This window comes from Lissotriton helveticus, chromosome 10, assembly GCF_964261635.1.
Source record: "Lissotriton helveticus chromosome 10, aLisHel1.1, whole genome shotgun sequence".
Lineage (NCBI taxonomy): Eukaryota > Metazoa > Chordata > Amphibia > Caudata > Salamandridae > Lissotriton > Lissotriton helveticus.
This window is the reverse complement of record NC_136071.1, coordinates 684,381,698-684,406,560: the sequence shown is the minus strand read 5'-3', so window position 1 is coordinate 684,406,560 and position 24,863 is coordinate 684,381,698. Positions and strand designations below refer to the sequence as shown.

At 44.3% G+C, this 24,863-nt stretch overlaps 1 protein-coding gene across 1 annotated transcript in view; it reads right to left on the bottom strand.

Moving 5' to 3' along the window:
* The window catches only part of GALNT11 (polypeptide N-acetylgalactosaminyltransferase 11), a 339,938-nt gene that overhangs the window by 92,794 nt on the left and 222,281 nt on the right, over nt 1–24,863 (bottom strand). The window contains exon 5 of the mRNA XM_078663224.1: nt 8,673–8,798. Within this exon, the coding sequence (XP_078519350.1) occupies nt 8,673–8,798 (126 nt within the window). The remainder of the gene's footprint in view (nt 1–8,672; nt 8,799–24,863) is intronic.

Genomic DNA, 24,863 nt, shown 5'->3' with positions numbered 1-24,863 from the left:
GTGAACATTTACTATAACCATATTATCTACTACTTTGGCAGAGTAGAGCAAATCTATTTTTGTAGCATACAGCCACTAACTTTTCATAGGCACCTACGTTACCCCCTTAGCAATACACATTGAGATCAGGGTATTTGATCCTTCTGAGTTTCGCCAGAGGCACTTGGTGGATCTTCAGAGTAGATCTGAGTGAAACAGGGGAAAAGCAATGTTTCACCCGACAGCCAAGTCTCCTGGAAACTTAAAATCTCATATTCTCCCAAAATTAATTTCATTTGGTCGAATTTCAGGTTACGCGTTAGCCCATACACATTCCATACTAACAGTTAAAGGGAGTGGGGAAACGTCTTATCCTAATCTAGATCACCCAACCTAGAAAATTTCAGCCAAGTTACATCGTCTGGGTTGAATGGGTCAAATGTATTATGGCTAGTCATTGCTATAGTCACATGGAGGTAGTCTCTCTTATATCCTGTTGGTCTAATTGATCCATTGAACTTACAATCTGCAAGCACCAGGTTTATTTGTCTAACATCCAGACCTGCATACTAATTTAGGAATGGCGCTGCTGGTCTAACATCTTCTTTTGGGAATGGTAAGAGTTGTATACCTTTTAAGGCTAACTCATCCCTTGCATCCTCTATAATTTTCTTTATTAGTCTGAAGAAGAATGTGACCCCCCTGTTATTTCCTTTGCAGATCTCCCATATAGAAATCCCACTTGCTTTAGGTCTCTAGAAGTTATATCCTTTAGGGCTATACATGGTTGAAAGACATCAAGTAATTTCGACCTATTTAGCAGTCTCATTTTTCTGGCTCTCATCCCTTGCCTGACAACATCAAAGTGCATTACCAACTGCTCTGCAAGAGGTTGCAACTACTCAGCATACCTAAGGTTGTCAGTTTTAGAGATGTCAGTACTGTTGATCTGCCTAGAGTTATTAGTTCTTATATCAGGAACCTCATCTAATCTCCTCTGACCTTCCTGGTTAAGTTCCCTTGCCCCACCTACCTGGGTTGATGGTGTTATAAAAGTTTGTTTACTAATACCTCTATTACAGGTCTGCCATTGCTCGATTGTTGACCAACACCACCAGGGAACCCGTTAACTATGGGCCTTCAATTTCCCACTAGCTTTGTCTCTTGATATGGCTTTTCAAATTTCCCTCTTTTATGGGTTTGTCCCCAAACGGAAACATTCCCAGAACCTTTAATCTTAATGCGAACAACTGACTCTTTTCCTTTTATGCACAAATTACTAATTTGAGGCTTTGTCACCCTTTTACTTTTCGTTTGTGTCTCCCTTCCCTTCTTGGGGCCTCTCCCTTTTCCAAGCTTTTGTGTTTGCCTCAGCTCTAAGGCCCTAGTCGATTTAATCAAATCAATCACAGTTCCATTTACAGACTCCACTGGTCTCATTAGTGAGGGCATACATTCATTAATAGCTTTCCATTCTATTGCAATATAGTTAAGACGCTCAGTCTGTTTTTTAACTTCATCATTAATAGCCACTGTTGCTTCCAGAATCCCATGCAAAGTTTTCTGGTTCAATAATAATACATCAACGAGAGAGACCTACCCCTTCCCCATGTGCTGCAAATATACCTAGACTTGGCGAAAATAACTGATCTCATCCATTCAGAGGGAAGAGATTTTCAGAGCAGTTAGCTTTTTTCCTGTTATTGTCCCATTTATCAGCCCTGAAACGTCAATCCACGTCCCCTAAGGGACTTCCCATGTATTCATCATCTATATGGAGGCGGACATATTTGCTTACCAAATTACTGTTGAAGACGATAATCATAGTTCTGGTACATATAGTGAATCCGCACGCTAATGAGGAACAAAAGTAACTACCCACCAAGTTATTGGTGGTAACTGCAAATTCCTTACACCTAATTACATTAGATACTAAACTCGGAGAAAATAGGTGCGCTACTCTTTGGTAATACATTTCAGCTTTGGAGCCCAGCATGTTGGCCAGCACAGTGTGGAACCCTCCCATCCCCGGTCTAAAAAGCAAAAAATGTAGGCATAACAATAGATGACAAACTGAACTTTAATAAGCATATCAGCTCAGTTGTCTCTTACAGCTTCAACACTTTGAGAATCATCAGGAAGATTTTTCCTTTTACTCCTCTCACTCCTAGAAAAACAGTTATTTCCTTACTATTACTCACAAAGTTGGATTACTGTAACAGAACAGATTCTTTGTTAAGCTCCAAAACAACACATGAAGAAACTCCAAAGCATGCAGATTGCGGCGGCCAGACTTATTTTTAATCTTCCCAAGTTCCACCCCGTTTCAGCCTGCATAAGGAACTTCACTTATTTTCGGTGAATACCCGCATTAAATTCAAAGCATTATGTCTCATCTATAAAGCCTTGCATGATCTAGGTCCTAGTTACCTCAAACAATCCCTCTCTTGGTACATACCAAACAGAGATCTACGATCAACAAATTCCCAGATGGTTTCTCGTCCCAGATATAAGAGACTCAAATGGGGGCAGTTGTTTTTTCTCTGAAGCTCTGGTTCTATGGAACAGTCTGCCTATAAACATTAAAGCAGCTCCTACACTATTGAGTTTTAGTAAACTAACAAAAACCTGGCTTTTTAACCTCTAGTCGTGCACTGCTCTAACCTATACTGCTATTCCCAACTAGCGCCAAGACACATAGGGGAATTTAAGCGCTTTAGAAACATTTTAACATAACATAACATGCCTTGGATGCAGGATTATCCCCGTTAACTTAATTACTAAAATGTTTCTAAACAAATTCCTTTTTAGGTGCAACCAAAGGAGTTATATCTTGTAAAATTGGAGGAATGAAATCCATGAAAGCCAGTGGGGATTCTGAGCTGGGTGTTGCCTGTTCTACATACTCTTCACCCTCTAAGGGTTCAGTTGCCAACGGTCCAATTTTAGCCAATGCATCCGTAATTCTGCCTTTTCCTGGTTGAGATAGGACTTTTATTGTATTTAACTTCCACCTTGCTCCCAGCATTATTTCAATTAAAATCGAACTTAATAAAAACTGAGTTTATTAGAAGACACTCCAACAAAATTCAAAGACCATTTTCCTACCTAAATTCAACTCTGTAGGTGAGCCTGTTCACTTATTACACGAAACCGTGGGTATTTAGTTGCTTAAAATTACACCCCTCCTGAGAGCAACCGGGCCCCGGTGGTGCCACACAAACACTCTAATCGAACTGCCCTGACCACCAAGAGGGCATAAATAAGCCTTCATCACACCTTCGAATTGATACACAAGGCACAGAACAAGGTAACCAAGGCAGGGGAAACTTGTTAAGTCCACCTAGGAGCACTTGGGCCCAATAATGACTCTCAGCTACTGCTGCAGGTGAATATTAGTATGAAATGTATAACACGTGAAAATATAGACCAGCAATTTTGATTGTACAAATTGGTTATCCAAGTCCAGAATTACCATCCCAACGTCTGAGGTGGGCAAAAAAATGTAATGGGCTTGTTGGATAAAACCTACTTAATAATTAACACAAAATTAACAGGGGTTCACATGTCCAGTCCGGTTAAAGACACCAACTGGGGTAGATCTCTTGCTGGGCAAGGGCGGGGGGGAGGGGGGTGGCATACAAAGTGAGGTAGGGAGCAGGAAAGTGGACAGGAGGCACTTGGGAGTGGGAACAGGCGTTAAACATCCAAAGAGCAAATACCGTACCGGCGTACCCTGAGTAATATTCAACCACTACTAAGCAGCACTAAACTGCACCAACGGGGCTGCCCAGTCAATGCCTAGTGCGCTCTACTCGCCCTATCTTCCCTCACCACATTAGCCCCAAGCCACATACTTCAACCATCGGAGACTCCAAACTCCAGGCTCTCGTCACCGGGTTTTATATGCTCATAGCATACGCACCCTCCACGTCCCTATCCCTATCTGCAATGCACGGCTTTCAATGATAATTTCCTCCCGATTCCTCCACAATGTAGAGGCAATACTACGCAAAGAAACTCTGCCACCTCGCCTGGTGCGGCCGGTTTCGATCACGGGCTCTAAGCGCCGCACCGTAATGCTCAAACGCAGCAGACGCTGCTTGCCTGCCTGCCTCTCTTGGCTCCACCCTCGCACCGCTCCACACAGGCGAGAGAAAGAAGCTTGCAAGTCGCTGTGGCGCTTGAATATGAAAGCACGCTACAATCCCCTTCCAAAGCGCAAATAAATCTTACGAGGATTATGTTCTGCAAGAATCAGTTCTTGAAAGGGTACTGTGGACATTCCACATTTAAAATGAAAACCAACCATAAAGGTTTGTTACAGTTCATTAAAAGCTTTTTACAGGATTGGAGTGGCCTATTATGGTGCAAGCAGGCAATGGCCGATGGGCTGGTTTGACAGATCACTGTGCGGGCTGATTTTATTGTCAGTTGGGCAAGTTTTTCCTGTTGATTTCCCCGATATTACCACTTTTTTTTTGCTATTTGCTTCGCTAATGAGGGGGCACTTATAGTTTGAAACACGGGCCCGTTTTTTTGTCCCAGTCCGACCCTGGTTCTTTATTTTCAATAGGTATAATTAATTCACATGATACGGCTAGGCTTAACAAAAAAAATGTAGCACGCCCAGTACTAGAACTCCCTATTAGACAAGAGAACCCCACTGATTCAAACCGCTCCTCCACTGTTTCTTTTAAAGACCATTTCCTTTCACTTCCCAACTGTATGTACGTCAACTATTGTGCATTTCTCAGTTCCATTTAGTTTCACATCTTCAATGGGATACAACACATTCCTGTCTAAAAGGCGATTTATTTCTATTGCAAAGGCTTTCACGTTTGCATGTTCACGCCCCTGTCTATTAATCTAGCACTATCTGCTTGCTGGGTCATCTGTCCAGCTCTGAGCCAAATGAGGAATCCTAATAGCTAAATGCTTCAAAGTGAACCCTTTTTGGGTGGTCAAGCCCAGCTTTCCATTTTTTTAGGCACTCACATGCTCGAAATTTTGAATCCTAACACTGGGACACTGCTTTCTTGTGCCCAGTGTATGTGCCCTGACCCCTAAAACATGTCGAAATTGTCTTAATACCTAATTGATCAATCTAAAATTACTATAAGGCCACAGTATATGGGGCAGAAATACACTCATGGCATGGAAAGTTAAATGCCACCTGTGTACGGCAGCACCTACTGTGTCATCCACTGCAGTGGCAGTTGAAACATGGCTTCAGACCTACCCTATGTAGCCTGACAGCAGTGGCTTGAACCCTGCTGATCAGACCTGTCAAAAATCACACTTTTTACAGGTAAGAAAGCCCCATTTAAAATATTAGATAAGTTACCCCTTAGCACGCCCTTCTGCCCACAAGGTAAGGTGCATAATATATAAAAGTGGAACAAGTGCAACATTAGAAATGGCATGCTCCCGCCGTGGCTAGGCCCAAAACAACATTGTCACTAGTCGGGCTGTAGCTGTTGGAAAAGTCAGTGTATAGATCATATACTTCAATCTATAAATTTTGACCTGCACTAGCTACAGTCTCACATTCAAATACTTTTTTTTATATTTAATGAAAATCCAATTGAATGGTGGAGTTGAATTTTTATAAAAATATTTTTGAAATACAGCTTTTAAAAAGCTACCTCTACCCTGCCAAAAAGTTGCTGGGGGCTGATTTGCATTGGTCCCCACTGGCCTGCGAGTGGGGAGGTATTATTGTTCCCTGGCAGGAAGACCATTAGGATGGGCCCAAGAACTTAATTAACTTCAAAGGGACCTGTTCTGACACAAACAAATGTTAGGTAATACTTGGAAAGCGCCAACTTCAGTCCCCATAGTCAGGTTGGCACCAACCACTGTGGGAGAAAAGCTACCCCCAGAACCAGTTTTTAGTGATCACAGATGAGGGAAGAATTCATTACCCTGGCTACACATCTGGGTGGGCACACAGGCTCTGCACAAGAGAAGCGTTTCCCCCATCTTGGATTTGGGTTTAGAATGTGAGGGGCACAGTGAGATTGTTTTCAGTAGGGCAACCAGGCACTGCTTAAAAAGTGGGTAGAGATGCCCCCAGTAACGTTTACCCCATTTGTTAGGGAGTACCATGAAGTCACCCGCACCCAATCGCTGGTGCCAGGCATGAAGATGCCATCTACATACCACTTACTGGCCCTGTAGAAGATCAGAAGATGACTGGATCTGCTGTGTGTGACCTGAGAGGAACCCCAAAGTACTTGGACCTGCTTCCTCTTGTACCCAGGGCAAACAACGTGGACTGCAAGTGTCTGTTGGCTGACCTCCTGTGTGGCCACAGGGAGAAAACAACCTGTAGGAGGCCTTTCACGCTGAAATGTGCAACTAAACAATGACAACTTGACAGGGACTGGATTTTGCTTTTGGCCTCTGCATGACACCCTGAAAATTTTGAAGTGTCCGCTTCTGAGTTCCTGCGGTCTTAGAAGAGTACTCCAGTTTTTGTTTGGGCACCAGAAGTAAGTTTAAAAACGTTTGACAACTTTTTCTCCAGAGATCCAGGGGGACCTGTGGGTTAAAGTATCTGAAAGGTAGTTCCACAGCACCTGACTGAATTTCAGCGTCGTCTCTCATGGCTCCAGCGCTGCCAAAAAATAAGTCTAAATCCCATTCTTCTTTGGGACTTTAAAAAAAATGTCAACAAGAATTCTCCAAAGTTTCAGAGGAGTCAACCTGCTTAAAGTCTCCGGCCTCTGGTTTGACCGCAATGGCTAACATGTTGGATCAAGGAGGAGTTTTCTTCTAAAAAATGGCAGAGTCCCTTTCTGAAATTGAACTTCGAAACCTTTTTGAACTTTTTGACTTCAAGACTCTCACCAGGATGAATCCCCTAATTTGATCTGACCAGAGCTCCATCATGGTCAGCCTCAAATCCAACCTTTGAACTCAGTCTTCCACTTCCTTAGACTATCAGTGGGACTTTATTCTATTTGGTGCTACTTTCACTTCAGATCTCCGAATCCCCTTTTGGACTTTTGCAGTTTTGGTCTTATTTTATTTTGAAATTGGCTGTGCAGTTGTATTCTGTCACATTGGTCTCTTTCTCTTGTCCATGCACTACTTAAATACTTTACATATTGCCTTTGATCTAAGCCTGATTGCTTTGTATTATGTTATGTTACCCGAGATTGAGAACAGGTTTATTTTATTTAGTTTGTGTGACATCTAGCAGGCGGTGGGCTTATCCTTTCAGGTAGACAATTGACCACCCCAAATAATTATCCACTTTTCCTAGAATAAACATTGATGATCTTAAGGTATACTGGCTCCAACAGACACTAAGGCACTGGTCCCTGGAACTCCTATGGTTACCAGTTCTACATGTTCCCTCTTCTATATTAAATCTTTCCTACACGCCTTTAACCCGCACATAATGGTACAGAGAAATTGACAGTAAATTTCCTTTCAGCTGATGACTGATGTGCAGACAATATATTAGTCAGGATACACTCCCAGGTTCAGTTGAGCATCTAATGTTATTTGGGGTGTAGCATGGCCCAGGTTATATAGCTAACTGCATTTCTTTTTCACTTCACCCGTCTGTTAAGATCTTCATTTTCCCCTTAATTCTGCATCAAAGCTAAAATGTCTTCATTACAGCACCTATATTCTAAGGTGCTCCTTTAGAGCATCACAGTATTGTCAAATGTGTGGTAACGGAACCACCGCACGTTTTGAGTGTATCCCCATATTCAGAATTGCATAAATACATACTGTAAAATTGCTTGGAATGACCATTGGCGTAGACTCGCATACTTCTTCTCATGCATCGGACTATGTGATCAAACTTATTCGGCTATCAAGATTGGCAGGACTGACTCAATGTCAGGTTATCTGTATTTGGGGTATCCAAGCTAAGGTAAATACAGAGAAAATCCTTTACAACAACAAAATGAAATTAGTTTTAGGATTTAGCTCTCAAATTGTTATGTCTTCTAGACCTTTCTGATGCATATGAAAAATATGTTCAGCTTCAATTGAAAGTAATTGTTTTTATTTGGAAGTACAAAATGTCAACAAATACGTTGATAATGTGAAGTTCTGAGGTTTTTCAAAAGCCACTACCATCCCAAGGAGGTAATACATAGTGGAATCCTCATGACAATTCTTGCCAATATTCTTCATAAAATTGGACATTTTGAGAAGTGATTAAACACATGAAGCAAATCACAGTAAAAAGAGGAATTGATTTCTGCCAGTAATTAAGCTACCCATTACTTAACTGCCCTGTAACCGGTCATCTTTAACAGATGAGTCACAACTGGCCTTTAATAGTCCTGGTTACTTTCTGAAATGGAAAGACAAAGCCCATGCTAGCTTTACTGTATGTCAGGTTGTTAATTAAGAGGCTTACAATGCAGTGATTGTGAACCTATCCGTGTCCACACTTGCTGCAGACGTGAAACCAACAACAATGCACCCAAGCTACATTCTTGATCATGAAAGAAAATACAAGGCCAATGTGACCAAATGTAATCAGTCAACAATCTCACTACCTACAGTCAGTACTATCTTTCATAGGAACATACTTTCATTCAATACTAAGAATTCCAAGTGTTCAAAAGTTAGATCTGCAGTTTCAACACCAGTATATATCAATGGGGCTCACATGTTATACTAAGACCTATGTTGATATGTTGCCACAAATGTTATACCTGTTGCATGAGATGCTCCGATCATTCTTCCTCTAATAAGTCCTTCACGCTGTTCATTTCGGACCACTTTCACTTTACTGGGGAGGTTTGTTTGGGTGTACTCATCCAGTGGGTTCTTCAAGTCAGCTGAAATCCAAGAAAGATTGACAAAGATGTTTACTCCCCTAAATACACAAAAGCAATTTGTATTTTTTGACGATCCACACTTCACTTGATTTAGTCTTAATAATAATAAATCTTTATTGTTTTGTCAAAAGGTCAAACAATAAATATAAGCACTAGGCATAAAACAAATGCAATTAAAAAATACCCAGTGTTCTTTGATAGTGACAGAATTAAAACCACAAACAGTTACAATATTTAAAATTACATTTAATGTATTGCTCCGATTTCCAAAGGGTGTTCCAAGCAGTAAATCATTGTCGAGCATGGTCTAAAACACAAAGGCATAGCTTCCTCGCAGGTTGAGATGCCATACAACCTGAAAAGAGGTAGAGGTCTTTTCCTACATACACTAGATGCTTTTGTGCAAAACCGTATGAAATGTACCATGGTTTCAATTCCACCAAATGTGTAATCATAGAGGCCAACAACGTTTGCTTTTTGATGCCATTTTGCAGTGTAGGCTTGTACAGGGAGTACCCAAACCCTGAAATGTACATACCAAACATGCAGATGTCAGACTGTATCACATCAAGGTATGCTTCAAAACCGTACTGCCACTTATTTAATAAATAACCAGGTAACAGGGACCCTTCCCTGTCACTGTAGAGGACGCCTGTCATTTGTACTGCCACTATATATGCTTAATGAGCCAGTTTGTTGATTCCTGTGGTAAAGTGGAATTATTCTAGTAAATGCGACAACTTACTGTGCTCTCTATATACCCTAGCCAGCGGCTCTTCTTGAAGCGGCCTATTGTCATGACTGTGCAATGATCTTATATCTACACTTGCATACGTGTTGTTTTGGATCCAGAGGTAGATTAAAACATGGCGTAACAAGATCTTCTCTGATATACAGTTTATGCCCAGTTTAAGTTTTAGTGGAGTTGCCGGTGTCAACGGTCTCTGCCGGAGGTAGGCACTTTGGAAGGGGTTCTCAATTTTTTGTATTGGCAACATGCCGTTGAAACCACAAAGTTCTGGGTGAGAGGCAGCCACTGTGATTAATTTCATAAAGTAGCCTTGGGTAATCACTCTTAGCATACTGGAGCACTCTTTTCCATTTAATTGTAAAACAGTACCTGCATTCTGGAATAGCGTTCAAGTTACTTTCTTCCTCTTGTGGAACCATGATTGCTTTCAGTCTGATCTTTTACCAGGTTGTTGAACCAATTTAAATCAATTTACCCTTTCGGATTCATAATTAGGAATTTGGTCTTAGAAATACTGATTGTCTATTGAGTGACTTTGAGACCTACTATTTGACTACCAATTGCAATTTCTATTAACCTCATAAGTACTGTTTCAACAGCAAACAGGAGACTAACATCTAAGTATGGGCTCATAGAATGTATAAACAAGTTAAACAAATGGATGTAATTGCACATCTTACAATTTGCACTACAAATCGGACAGTTTTCTGAAATATAATGCAAACGTGTAATAAGGATGCCAATTTAAAAAGAGGAAATAGAAATTATGAGCTATTTGCCATACCTGGATTGTCTTCCTAAACTGAATGTTTGGGCACCTAAGCAAGATATGCACAATCAGTGTTATCAAACAGTGTGGCGAGCAGTAAGACTTGCTATTAGTCTGAAAAAGACTTATAGGACCAAGTCCAAGGCTCATAAGAAGAATGAGAGACAATTTGTTCAGTTGGGCCGTTTCATGCCTGCTCCACATACAAAGGACTGTGGAATTCCACAAGGCAGTCCCTTCTCAATCCTGATGTGCAATATTCATATGTTGCTCTTGCCTGTCCTATTTGCAGGCCTTATGCCAAGACATTCAGATCTTGATAGATCTGCACGATAAGTCCTCCAATGCCATTTCTGTCACTGCTTGTTTACAAGGGGAGGTCAATCAATCAGCTATATCTTAAAGCAAGCAAAAATTGAGACATTGCTCCCTGGTATTAATCAGGCTTCTTCAGCTGACGGAGCTTGGTACCACCTTTTATCCTTCACCTTCACCACTGTAGCCTATAAGGAGTCTAGGAGTTATATTTGAATTATTTCTCTACTTTGACTCCGAATTAGCAACTGTAACTAACCCAGCTCATTGTCTAATGCAGGGTTCTCTAATGTCGGTCCGGGAGGGCCGAATCCTTGTCAGATTTTCAAGATAATTACATTTATCTAACTGTGGATATGCTAAAAATCTGGCATGGATCTGGCCCTGCAGGACCAACATTGGAGAACCCTGCTCTAGTGTGCAACCACAAGTCTGCATCTTAGTTGAGTGCACCCCTTCTTATGCAGTCATTCTATTAATTCAAGTTGCGGTGTCATCTAAGCTACTCTACTTGTTCTGCAATGTATCTTAATATTCCCCAATCCAATTAGATAAACTCATTTGAAAATCTATCCAAACACCAAAACGCCCTGCCTGGGCTGACTTCTAGTCAAGTATTAGATTAAGTTTGGAGACGTGGTAAAAATCGGGAAATCACTGCAAAGATTTGGCCAGATTACTTGGAACATTTCTTCCAAATTCAAGATCAAAACAGAACTTTCAGATATGTCAAGGATCCTAAATTACTTAGTTCCTGGTGGAAATGTTCTACTCTTAGTGCCACAGTGTTTAGTGTGGCTGGAGCCAAGGTCAGGAATGCTTCGCCTATTCATTTTTGCCAGATTTGTGTTTTTCACTGCTCTAAGCAGAAATTGAATGCATGGATATTGTACAGTTATCTATTACATGGCATGCATTAATTTGCTCTGACAATATTTGTGAGGATTTGGGTCTATTATATGGTATGGCTGTGGGACCTTGATGTGGAATTCACTTTCAAAAACGGTCTTGGGTCCAGTCAGGCTTGTTTGAACAACCGCTCCACCCTGGGTGCTATGGCTCACGAGCAGCAAGACTTGAACAAAGGAACTTAGTGTAAAGCATTTAACAATACCAAATGACGTAACAAGAAAACCACATAACACGAAAGAGACATGACACCAATTTATCAAAATAGATTATATATCAATTAATTTTTAGAGTCTTTTTGGATGAGTAAAATCTAACGGAGGGTTCTGGAGGTACAGATTTTTAAAGGTTTTTATCACTTTTAGTATCCACCGCAAACAAGCACTGGTCAACAAAAAGTTTGGAAACATTTCAAAAGTTTGTAAAAGTTAGTTTGGCTACTCCAGCCCAGCTTGGGTGACCAAATTCGAAAGGATAGAGGTCTGGGGGGACAGTGGGATAGATTTGGACAGTTACCTGGCCATCAGAGCGTTTTTCGGTCCAGTTCCAGCCTTTACAGCATGACCGCCATAGATGACAATAGAGTTATCCGGATGCCTGGGATGCAGGATGAAAACATTCTCTAGTTGCGTTGTGGTCAGCGGGGGTGCCTTTGTGGTGATTCCTCAGTTCACGGGTGATGTGGAGGGACTTTGGCCACAGAGGTCGGAGTCCCACGACATCCTCTTCGAGACCGTAGATGGCCAGCTGCGGCTGGGCTACTGGTCTTCTAACCCGTCAGTTGGGGCTAAATCCTTTGGATGAGGGTAGTGTCCCTCTTGGGCAACCAATTCAGACTTTGACAGCCCTCTTGGGTCCGGCTGGCCCAGGTGCAACTTTTGGGCATCAAGGATCGGTATCTTGGAGCACTCAGTGGCAGCTAGTGGCGAATCTCTTGCGGTGGCCAGCAACTTGCTGGTTTGGGCTTCTTCAGCTCTTTTGTCCCTGGAGTTGGTTCCAGGGGATCAGCAGACTGATCCTTCGAGTCACATCTTTGGTCTGGGGATCAACTTTTCCCTGAGCTAGGAGCCGCAGACATTGTCCAAACTTTGCTAGCCCAGATTGCAGCATGTGCAGTCCAGCAGACAGTGCAGCCTCTCCTTGCACAGTTAAAAGGGCAGCAGGGCAGTCCTTCTTCGGTCTCCTTTCCAAATCCAGTGTGATCGGAGGTTCATAGTGCCATACTTATCCCAGGAAGATGCTCCGGGGGCTACGAGGTCAAAATCAATGGGCTACCAGGCCTTCTGATGACGACTTTCCGGCAATGTGTGGTACCTAGCAATCTCTGAATGCACATTCTGCCCACTCCCAAGATGTCTGCACCATTCCTGTTAATAGCTTGCTAACTCACCCTAGAGATGTGGATATCTTTGGGCTACATGCCCGCAAGAAAACCTGTTTGGAGACAGGTTTATCCTCTCTGGCCCTGTCTCCATCTAGTCCACAGGAACAAAAGGAAGACACTCAGGAGCTTTATCACCGTTTGCCCATCAAAAGCGGCTTCCCCTTTGAAGATCACTTGTTAGGCTTACAATCCGAGTATTTTCCTGCAAAGGGGATATAACACCTCACCCTGTTGCAGGCTGTGTTTGATCCTAAGCCTGGGATTCGTTCTCACAATTTCCCAGGTGGGCAGGTCGCCGTCTGTGGGTTGTAACCAGTGTGAAGGGCTACTGAAACACTGAGGCACAGAGTGGCAATTTTCTAAAAGGTGCATTACTTTAATAGTGACATTAAATTTGGCATGGGCATCAGGTCGGGTTTAATGCCACGATAAATTTGATACCTTACTGTACCCAGTTAGGTAGTCCCATTTAGAAGTTAGCCATGTTGGGGTGCCAGCCTGCAACCGTGAATTAGCCAACGAGGCTACTAACTTTTGCAAAACAAAAAGACAATTTTAGGGTTGTGCTACAGGGACACATATAAACATACATGTCCCTCTTAATAATATAGAGCTCCCTGCCTTAGGGCTCGCTATGCCTTCCTTAGGGGAGACTTACATATATTGCTAAGGAAAGTGGTGGCTTTAACATTGGCTTGAATGGCAAAGTCGAACTAGCAGTGTGACCGCTTCCCTTCCAGTCTGCAGTGGCAGGCTGGGAATCATTGTGTACCTTGTGACACACAGGGTGGCACAATCAGTGCTGCAGCCTTGGGTGGACACTCTGCCTTACATGCCCTTCGTACCCTGGGTACCATATACTAGGGACTTATAAGGAAGTCAGTACTTGACAATTGGGGATAGCCAATACAACATATACTTTGTAAGGGATTAGAACACTGGCACTGAGGTCTGTGTGGGTGGTGGTGGTTTGGGAGGCCCGGGGTAACCCTGGTACCATATACTAGGGATTTACAAGTAAGTTAGGCTATGTCAATTGGGGACAGACCAATTAAACATGCACCACTTTAAGGGTCAGAGCACGTGCACTGGGCTCTGTTTAGCAGGACTCTGGGCATTTCAGAGTCATTACACCAGCACATAGCAGTCAAAATGGGGTAAAATATTGGGAGCATACCTGCAAAACGCCTGCTTCCTTTCAAAAGCGAGGACAGGAGTCCCCCCCAGTGCTGAGGAGGCAGAATGCCATTGTCTTCACACAGGCAAAGGCTTCACAGGTACATGCACTGTCTCTGCATTGGCTTAGCCTGCTTGTGGGGTTAGCGGTTGGAGGTGGGAGTCAAATCACTTCCTCCTCTCCGCAATGGTTGAGGCATCCTAGCATGATCAGCTAGAGAGCTAAGGCAGGGATCGGAAAGGGACAGCTAGAAGCTGGGAATGAGCCTTCGCCGGTTCCTTCTGTTAAGGGGTTCCAACCTTACCTTCTTTTCACCCCATGCTGCTCCATGGGTATTCCAGCCCCAGTTTTCCTCAGGATGGAGAGAACCTGCCTCGTCTTTCCCCTGGGAGGAAGTGAGCAGTTCCATCAGCACTGAGGATTTGTCTGGGATGAATTGACAGAACCCCCCTCATCAAGATTTGAGGTGGTGCACGGTGGGACATGTACAAGGAGCAGGAGACAACGGCATGGTGCAAAATGTGTCTTTGTGACAATTTCTGAAGTGAGGGTGCATTTTGCATTAACAAAATAGTGCAAAAAACACAACTGTGATGAAAATCAGCTCGCACTCTTGATTATTCGCGTTGTTCCTTCACTATTATTTTGTTCTAAACTGCAGCTTAAGAAACAAGATATAATTTCTGGCATTTCACATAAGCGAAATATGAAATTCCTCATATTTTGCCAGCATCAATATAATTTCAATGTGCATAGTCCTAGTTACACAATACCAGTTCGAAAGATGACACACCAAATATGTCATCAGCCATTTAAAAAAAAAAAAAAAAAAAAACGAGTTTTGACCTGTCTCGCCACAAAGTACGATAGAGCAAAAGAATATGGACTCCTTGTTTCAGTGGAAGTTGAACTGACAAAACATATAACACCCTGATTACAAGCGCACTATTAATCTTTTAACACGAAATCTAATAAAAACACTTTACACAACACACATTAATTCTGAACACAAGTGCAAAAACGATATTTTTGGACTGTTCGTTTTACTTGTTATTGCTTGAATAAAATATTTTTGATTCTTTTTCACATTTTCCAAATATTTAAAAAACACAGTCAGAGTGTAAATCCGGAGGTTAAATCCTGAGGTTTTGTAAAATTGCCATTGCCAGACTTTTTAGAAAGTCGGTGCCTTTTATTTTTCATATCGCATAAATGGTTCTCACAAAAAGCGAGTTCTGACACCCCAAGATTTGTGCCTGCATTGTTTTTGAACTACTGCCTTGGGGGTTTCTTTCTGCTGCAAGCGTTCCTAAGCATAATTAATACTGTCTGCCAGTCTACTCAATGCATATATATTTATGGGGATGTTGTACTCAGCAAAGCTGCTGACCACCTTTCGAGGAGGACGCACATCTCACAACAGACTCACAGGAAATGAAAAATGCAGGCAGCACAAAAAGCGAGCTGGGGGAAGATTCTGTGGAAAGCGCAGATGCGCACACACTGTCATGTGGGTGAATAATTATGTAGGAAGGATTTCGGAGAAGTCTACATAAATGAGAAAGGGATGTGGTGTGCTGGAGGGGAAGAAAATGTGCTGAAAGCAAGTTTGGGCATGGTGAATACGGCATGCTCGTGGCAAATGAAGGACATGCTGAATGCAGGCAGAAGAGAGGTCTCAACCCATCGGAGAGCATAGAGAAAGCCAATCGTTTCTGCTTTTGTACCGAGAAACGTTTTTACCAACAAGCAACAGCGGTTCAAGCTTGCCTGCAGCCAGTCCTGCCAAGTATCACGCATCACGTGTGACACTAACGCATTTCAGTGTGGTGTTCCGCATCACCGCACTGAAATGCTTTGTCACGAATTTTTAATGCCACTGAAACTGGCTACCAAGGTGGTACAAAAGGGGGTGGTGATGGACGGAGCATCTGAACCAATCAAACACTCACACCCAGTCAACAGATCTGGGTTTAATCCATCCCCGTTCTTTAGCCCACTCTGCCACCCCAGTTCAGACATGGCCATAGGCAAATCAGTCTGACCCTGTGCTGGTGTTAGCGCGCCAGCTCTGCTGCTTGCTGCCAGCATCTCTCGCAGTGTGGCTCACAGACAGTTACGTTTTTGGGAGTGTTGGCTGCAGTGCTACAATGTTACATTTGCGGCCTCAGCCGCCTTCCTGCATTAATTAATTCATTCCCGGGCCGGCCGTGGCGCGCGCGCCAGGCTGTCTTCCAGCCCACACTCTGACGATTAAACACCCAGGGCGGGGCCTTCCCATAAATCCGGTTGTGACTTTACGCGGTCCTTCAGCAAGTGAGGTCGCCAGAGAAGCAGCGTGTGCGCTCACACACACACGTCACAGCTTGTGATGACGCAGTGCGTGCTTACACAACACGGTCAAGAACAACTTTTGTAGCATAACAAAAGCAGAATTGGCAAAACGTGCTTCAGCTCTGCCACTGTTTCTCACATATCAGTAATGGTCACTGGGACAAGCACAGGTGATGTTGCAGCAGACACAAACCACCCAGGGACACTGAATCAGCATGGAGGGTGGGGGTGCTGAAGGGGGGATTGTTAGATATGCTGATGATCATAGCACACAGGAAGCACACTCCCCAACCCACCTCTATCTGGTAAGGTATGTCGGTTATCTTTTTTTAAAGAATGGACCAGGTACTTAGCTGAAGGGGAACTTTGCGCACCAACGGGTATTTGGTATGGTTTTATGCAATGGTTATGCTGGAGTGGTGCTGCTAGGAAAAGGGGTGACCTGCACAACCCCTTGACAATGTAATGCGCCAAGCACATACATATAAATTTGTGGGGAGAAAAACTTGAGCACACACAAACTTAATACAAAATTGTAATAAATTATTTAGTCTTGGTTTCACAACAACGAGGGACAGTTGGTAAGTGCAGCAATAATGTTTATTGCGCCAGTCGACACGTGTTTCATTGGAGTGGGATGCACTCCAAATCTTCAGGGCTAAATCCAAATGGAAAGGAAGGGTAGTCCCCCACGACTGGTGATAATTCCAACCCAGTCCGGGTACAAAGGATCTTCTGATGAGGCGCGCCAATCGAGTGTGGAATACACTTCGTAATCAGTAATTGAGGAATAGTTCTGAGCTCTATGCGCCAGGCACGGCAAGGGCAGTGTTGATGCAACAAAAATATTTTGTGGTAGTTCTAACCACAATCGAGACCGTCATAAATTACGAGGTAGCGGCCGTATTGGAGCTGTCTACGAGTGACGTGTCAGCAAGGCGGAACTACAGTGAAGGGCGGTGCCGGTTACTTTCGTCCATTGAGGCTTCCTCGTGGACTGCTCCAATACGGCCGCTACCTCGTAATTTACGACGGTCTCGATTGTGGTTAGAACTACCACAAAATATTTTTGTTGTTTCGGTGGGGATCCACTTGAAGGTCCTGCGAAGCATGCGGAGAGTGTTGAAGCAGGAGGAGGAGACAGCGTTGACCTGCTTCGCCATGGAAAGGGCGGAATCGAGGATGACCCCTAGGTTGCGTGCGTGGTCGGTGGGTGTGGGAGGTGCTCCTAGTGCAGTCGGCCACCAGGAGTCGTCCCAGGCTGAGGCGGTGGATCCGAGGATGAGGACCTCCGTCTTGTCAGAGTTCCGCTTCAGTCGGCTGTTTCTCATCCAGTCGGCGATGACCTTCATTCCTTCGTGGAAGTTGATTTTGGCAGTGAGGGGATATTTGGTGAGGGAGAGGATCAGCTGGGTGAGGGAGAGGATCAGCTGGGTGTCGTCGGGATAGGAGATGATGTTGAGGTTGTGCCGTCATGCGCGAGCGGTGCCATGTAGACGTTGAACAACGTTGGGCTGAGGGATGAGCCTTGGGGTACGCCGCTGATTATCCTGGTGGCTTCGGAGCGTAAGGGGGAGGCGGATGCTCTGTATTCTGCTGGAGAGGGAGGAGGTGGTCCAGTCCAGGGCCTTCTCTTGGATACCGGCATTGTAGAGGTGTGTTGGTAGTGTGCGGTGGCAGACCGCGTCGAAGGCGGCTGATGGGTCCAGGAGGATGAGGGCCGCGGTTTCTTCGTTGTCCAGCAGGGTCCTGATGTCATCGGTGGCGGCGATGAGGGCAGTTTCTGTGCTGTGGTTGCTGCTGAACCTGGACTGGGACGGGTCCAGGATGCTGTTCTCCTCGAGGAAGCTGGTCAGTTGTTTGTTGACGGCCTTTTCGATGACCTTCGCCGGGAACGGTAGCAGGGAGATGGGTCGGAAGTTCTTGAGGTCCTTGGGGCCGCCTTGGGTTTCTTGAGTAGGGCGTTGATTTCTGCGTGCTTCCAGCACTCCGGGAAGGTCGCTGTCTCGAAGGAGATGTTGATGGTTTTCCGGAGATGGGGTGCGATGGTGCTGCTGGCTTTGTTGAAGTTATGGTGTCGGCAGGGGTCTTCCGGGGAACCGGAGTGGACGGTGTTCATGATCTTGATGGTGTCGTTGTCGTTGATGTTGGTCCAGGAGAGCAGGTGGTTGGTGCGGGTGGTGGTCGTGGGAGCGGGGATCTCAGCGGTTGCCGGGGTGGTGATGGCGTCGAAGCTGTCGTGGATGTCTGCGATCTTGCGATGGAAGAAGGTGGCCAGCAGGTTGCACAGGTCTTGTGAAGGTGGGATGTCGTTGGTGTTGGAGCTGGGGTTGGAGAGTTCCTTCACGATGTTGAAGAGCTGTGGAAAAGTAAATTTTGCCATGTTCTGTGTCCCTACGTGTTCCCCATCTTTTGTTATGTGTGCATGATTAAATATGCATATGTATTCCCCATGTTTGATTAAAGACGCAATTACAGTTGTGTCCATCTCTAGTATGCTAGTTTCCAGTTCTCGTGAAAGCTACGAGTATTAGGCCTGTGTAAAGCTACGTTGCCACGTTTCCCAGTGTGCACGTTATTTCATTGTAAAGTCCCCGTTTCTAGGCCTCAAAAGGGCCTGGACACCAGATTCAGCTCCTGTCTCCTGAACCCTCGCTGAGGAGCGATACAGCCCCCACCTGTATCCTCGACCCTTCACTTACTTCCTGCCTCACAGTGCCCGGCTCGGCCTGGCTCTGCCTCTGAGTCTGCCAAGAGTATGTTATGATTCTAGTTATCAGTCCAGCCCTCCTTCTCTGCATTCCTAAGCTACTGAATCGCATCAATAGTTTCCGTCATTGTCTAGCCTTTACGTCTCCATGTAAGAGAAATACTGTATTAATGGTCATTTAATATTCCTCAACACGCACTACATGTAGAATAATGCATGCTCCAGTCTTAGAGTCTGTTAGCCTCTCCCCTCCTGACTCTTAGTTTATATCAACATGTCCTCTAAACATTAGATACTAGATAGGGTTTAGGTACATGTCGCCCTGACTCTCCAGACTTCAGTCTCTGCTCCTAGCACAGAGTTCATAGCCCCCAGCTTCTCCTAGTAACACGTCATTGTCAGTTTGCACGCACCATTAGGTTAGAGGTCCCGGCTCCTTAGGTAGCCCCCTCCATGTTTCCGCCCCATTTATGACATATTCTGTTACGTTTACATCACATGTCTATGTACACGCCTCTTGTTACACCCACTTTCACTCTTATCTTTCGCGACTGCTATTGACCACACCCACTGCTCCGCCTATTGTATTCGCTGTAATGCAACTGTTTTAGTATATATGCTTGTGTACTGTTATTAAAGTTAGCGCGCTCATCCCATATCCAGCCCCGGCAGCTGCCGGGCCCTGTCATCCTATTCCTGTGCAGGTTGTCCTGTTCCTGTCCTTTATGCTGTATTAAACCTGCAAACTCCTACTACCTCGAATCTTGACTCTTATTTATTGAGCTATCTGTTATTCATTTATCCATTCAAAAATAGAGGTATTATTTATTTATTTACCACATAATGGCGCCCGAACAGGGACTTGCCCTTTGCCCACGCGCCGGCGAAGCCACGCCGGCCCCCTGACCCTCTGCAGCCGTGACGGAACTCTTCTGCGCACCGGCAGATATTTCTGCTTCAAGTATCCCTCAGGCCCACGGAGGAGACGGAGGTGGCGGTCCAGCATCCAGACGAGGCGGTGGAGGAACGCGGCGAGTCCCGACCAGAGCCCAAGCCGAGAGTCCAAGGTCCGAGGTATCCGGAGGCCCACCCGTAACAGAAGTCCGAAGTTCGTCCGTCCGGCGTCGAAGCAGTCCAGTCCAGTCCGAGGCCTTCCGTTCTTGCTGCCCGGTGAGTACCATTGCTGGGGTAGTATCTAGACAGGGTCAATCTAATTGACTCTGGTCCGTGGGTTGGTGGTACACAGACCCAAAACGAAGTGTCCACTTTGGTGGATGCGGGTCCTAACGTGTCTCTTTATGAGACCGGTGAGTTTCGTACTGTTTTAGCAGTACATCTAGTTTCTGTTCTAGTCAGTTCTGTTTCTCGAGAAAATTCATGTATTCTGTTTTCAGTATTCCAGGTAGTATTCTGTTCGAACTGTTATTTTAAATGTTTTTCATGTATTGTAATGTCGTGGTATGAATGTGGAGTATTTATCGTGTTCATTGTGTATTGTAATTGCGTATTGTGTCTAGGTTACAGTTCAGTCATGCCCTTATTTTCTAAACTACGTCAGTTAAAAACCAGAAAAGGTCTGCTAGAAGCAGCAGTTCCTGTCCCGCCTAGGGACAGTCCAGGTCATTTTATGTATCAAAAGCATGGCATAAGTGCCATATTATATCTAGATTTATGGGTAGAGTATACCAAACAGTTAGAGGAAAAGTATAGATGGCCTGTATCAGGCACATGGGATGCCGAGTGCATCATGCGAGTAGAAGAAGCATTATGGAAAAAGAAAGCCAGACAGTCACAGAAAGATGCCATCGAGTTATGGCGCAAAGAATCTCATAAGAGAACCGAAAAAGAAATCAGAAAGTCAGAATTAAGTAGAGAATCTTTAGAACGAGCCCAAGAAAGGGAATTAATCGAGATAGGTGAACGAGTCAAAACCGAACAGTCAGACAGACAGAGGCATGCCCTTATTAAGGGTATGTATCCTCTTCTTGCCGAGGGCTTGCCAAAAGCGACCCCGGAGGCATCCAGTAATTTTCCGCCACCATTAGTTCCGACTAAGCTACGTCACAAACCGACCGCAGCTGATATTTTTATCTCGTCCTATTTGGACGACACAGTCCCGGAATATGCAAATCCTGTTCCGCCAGTCCCTGTAAATCAGGCAATTCCTGCTCCCCCAGACACCGGGGCACCCTTTGCAGTACCCGCTACGGTACCCCCGGTCCAGCCTACATTACAATTTCCCACCGCACCGGTACGACGAGTATCAGTCGACGATTCCAGTTTAGGGGCCGCAGAAGGAGGTCCTCCTGGTACCCCGCCACCACACCAACGTAGAACGTTGGCCGAGTTACATGAATGTGCGTTACAACGTACGCCCAAATTTAAGTCCGTTGCAGATATCCGACGAGCTCTTACTGAATGCCGCTATGATCCGGTTGCAGGTGATGATAGTACAGTAATATATTCCATCCGTGTAAGACGGGTGACCGGGTATTTAGACACCCTACCAGATATGAAAGGAGATCTAGACAGAATATATCGTTTCATCCGTACAGGGGATGATCCAGAAAGTATTGGCGAAGCCATGTCTCAAAGGAAAGCTGAGATCCAGCTCAGGATATTAAAGTTTCTGATTAATTGTCTAATAAGAGAACAAGACTACCCGACTAAAGATCCGGCCGAAATGAGAATCCTGACAAGGTGGAGTGATAATATAGCCGAGGGTAAGCACAAGACTATCAGTAGTATAGAGAGTATGTACAAGAAAATTCGTAAAGAAATACTAAAGTTACACGAACAACGTAAAGCAGCACAAGTAAGCGAGAAAGAAAATGACTCTACCGAAGAGGTAGACGACGAGAATCCCACTAGAATAGCGTATGTAGGAAAATCTAGATTTCCAGATCGCCATTTATGCCTAGAACACAAGACAGTTTTTCATCATCCAGCACCAGAACAAGGTTCTCTAGAACAAGTATTTCAAGCTACCGATCACATTTTGAAGTCACGAATCGGTTATAGTGAGTTAAGTACTATGCATGAACAAGAACTAGTCCGATCAGCAGTCCGATGGATTACTGATTCTACCACTTTTCCAGACGAAATAGTGGCACAAATGTTTCTGAAATTGCCCCCAGCCGAGCAACGACTGGTGGGTATGTATATGATCCAGCACCTCATTACTCTGTATGAGGGTAAACACTCTGATCCAGGTCCGTTACACGATGTCCTGAACGAGTTACTCCAGTATAGATGGAAAGGTCTAGGTACCGATTTAATTAGTGTTATTCTAGAACAACGTCACAAATATAGTACGTTTTTGAACCCGCATTTTGTTCATGTCTCACCTCCAGAAAGTAAACCGTTTTACATAGATAGAACCCGTTACGAGAAGTACACCCAGTCAGGACAACAGATGGTGAAATGCAACGAGTGTTTGTTTACACCCCGATTACAAAGATGGAACTCTTAGAGATGAAGAAATTAATTCCCTGTCACGACAAAGATCCAGCAGGGTTCCACCGAGAATTAAAAGACATGCTCCGTATGGGAGAATACACGTATCCAGATATAATTAAAATGTTAAAGGTCCTGTTGCCCGCAGGGGTATACGAGAAACTCAAGGAAAAAGAATGGGAGGTGGGAGAGAAAAAGATCGATTGGGCAGTTCTCGAAGCTGAAGATAAGATACGAGTACCAGGTACCGGTCTAGGAGAGAAATGTAAAGAATTACCAGAACTGTTAATACAAGTTTTGCCTAGATTATTAGCCACTAAAAAGGAAGACTGGGATGCAATCTCAGCCTGTAAACAGAAACAAGACGAAGACACTAGTGATTTTTATTCTAGATTTGAAAAGTGTTTTATTATAAACAGTGGATTGAAAACGAGTAGCGAGTCATACCCTCATCTTTTTGTTACTAAATTAGTCGAGAATTCAAGTCCCCAAGTAAAGAATCGAGTTTTGAAAGTCGAAAGTACCTGGCAAGCTAATACTCCGTCCCAGATGTTACAGATGCTCCAGTACCACCAGAATAGAATCAGAGAAGAGCAAGATCATGAAAGAAAACGTATGAAAGACACGAAAATGAAAGTACTAGTTGCACAATCTGTTCCTCAAGACAGTCAGAAGAGGGGTCCGAATCAAGCAAGTCATCCTGCAGTTCCCGTTAAAGGGACATGCAATTATTGTAAACAGCCAGGTCATTATATAAACGAGTGTGCAGTTCTGAAACACAATATAGCTACTGGTAAGACTAAAGAAAGACCACGTCCGCCTAGACAAGAACAAGTTTCACAGACTTCTCAGCCACAGAATGCACAACAGACAGTTCCAGCACCGCAGCCTATCGCTGCAACACAGCATGTTACACAGCAGATGTACCAGTATGCACAGACAGAGTATCCAGAGTATCAGCCATATTCATGAAACAGCCTAGAGAGGGAGGTAGGCTTGCCTCTCATCGAGATACCTGTAGATCAAGAAGGTCCCTATGTTCATAGTCAAGTATTAGGGAAAGACAGAAAGTTTCTGATTGATACAGGGGCAAGTAGGACCACCATCAGCCACGCCGAAGTTCCAGGGGCTCCGCTCTCAGGCTCTAGAAATGTTTCCCTTGGATTTTCAGGAAAGCCTATTGTAAACGAGATATCTAAGCCAGTTACTCTAGAAGTAGGTCCATTGTCCCGCACTACTGATCTATTACTTACGAAGTCATGTCCAGAAAATCTGTTAGGTATTAAAACACTGAAAGAATTAGGTGCAGTTATTTGCTGTTCCCCCGAGGGAATACGACTGTTTCTACGTGACTTCAAGGGTCACTATGTGTTACGAGATTTTGATCCGAGATTGTCCAATGTCCCGCAGCATCTATGGGCGCAAGGTCCAACTGATGTTGGTTATATGCAAATCACACCCCATCGTGTGACTCTCAAGCCAGGTGTAGTCCTGCCACGAATCAGACAGTACAGATTGCCACCTGAGGCTGTAGCAGCCTTATCCAAAATCATTGACGAGCTCATGGCTCAAGGAGTAGTTGTAGAAACTGACTCCAATGTATGTAATTCTCCGATCATTCCAGTCATGAAACGTACTGATCCAAATGCACCCCCAGTATATCGATTAGTGATTGACCTTCGAGAACTTAATAAATGTATTATTCCCCAGTACCCAGTTGTCCCAGATATCTCTTCCCTATTGACAGCCATTGATTCCGAAGCCTCATTTTTTACAGTCATAGACCTCAAGAACGCATTTTTTAGTGTCCCCATTCATCCAGACAGCCAGTTTCTTTTCGGATTTTGTTTAAATGGAAGGAGCTATATGTTCACACGAGCTCCTCAAGGTTTCACAGAAAGTCCTAGTATTTACAGTCAAGCACTTAAGAGACAACTAGACAATATTCACATGCCAACTGACACTGCCCTGCTCCAGTATGTCGATGATCTACTGATCACAGCCCGTTCTGAACGTGCTTGCGAGCGAGCATCACTTACAGTCTTGTATTTCTTGGCAGAGATGGGGCACAAGGTGTCCCCTTCGAAGCTTCAATTCTGTGTCCAGCAAGTGATCTATTTAGGCCACTTGCTGTCCAAGAGGGGTAGGCAGTTGACACCAGACCGTATCCAGTTAATAGCGAGTCTTCCTCAGCCCAAGACCCAGAAGGAGGTACGTGCTTTTATCGGCCTTACTTCTTACTGCAGACAATGGATTCCTC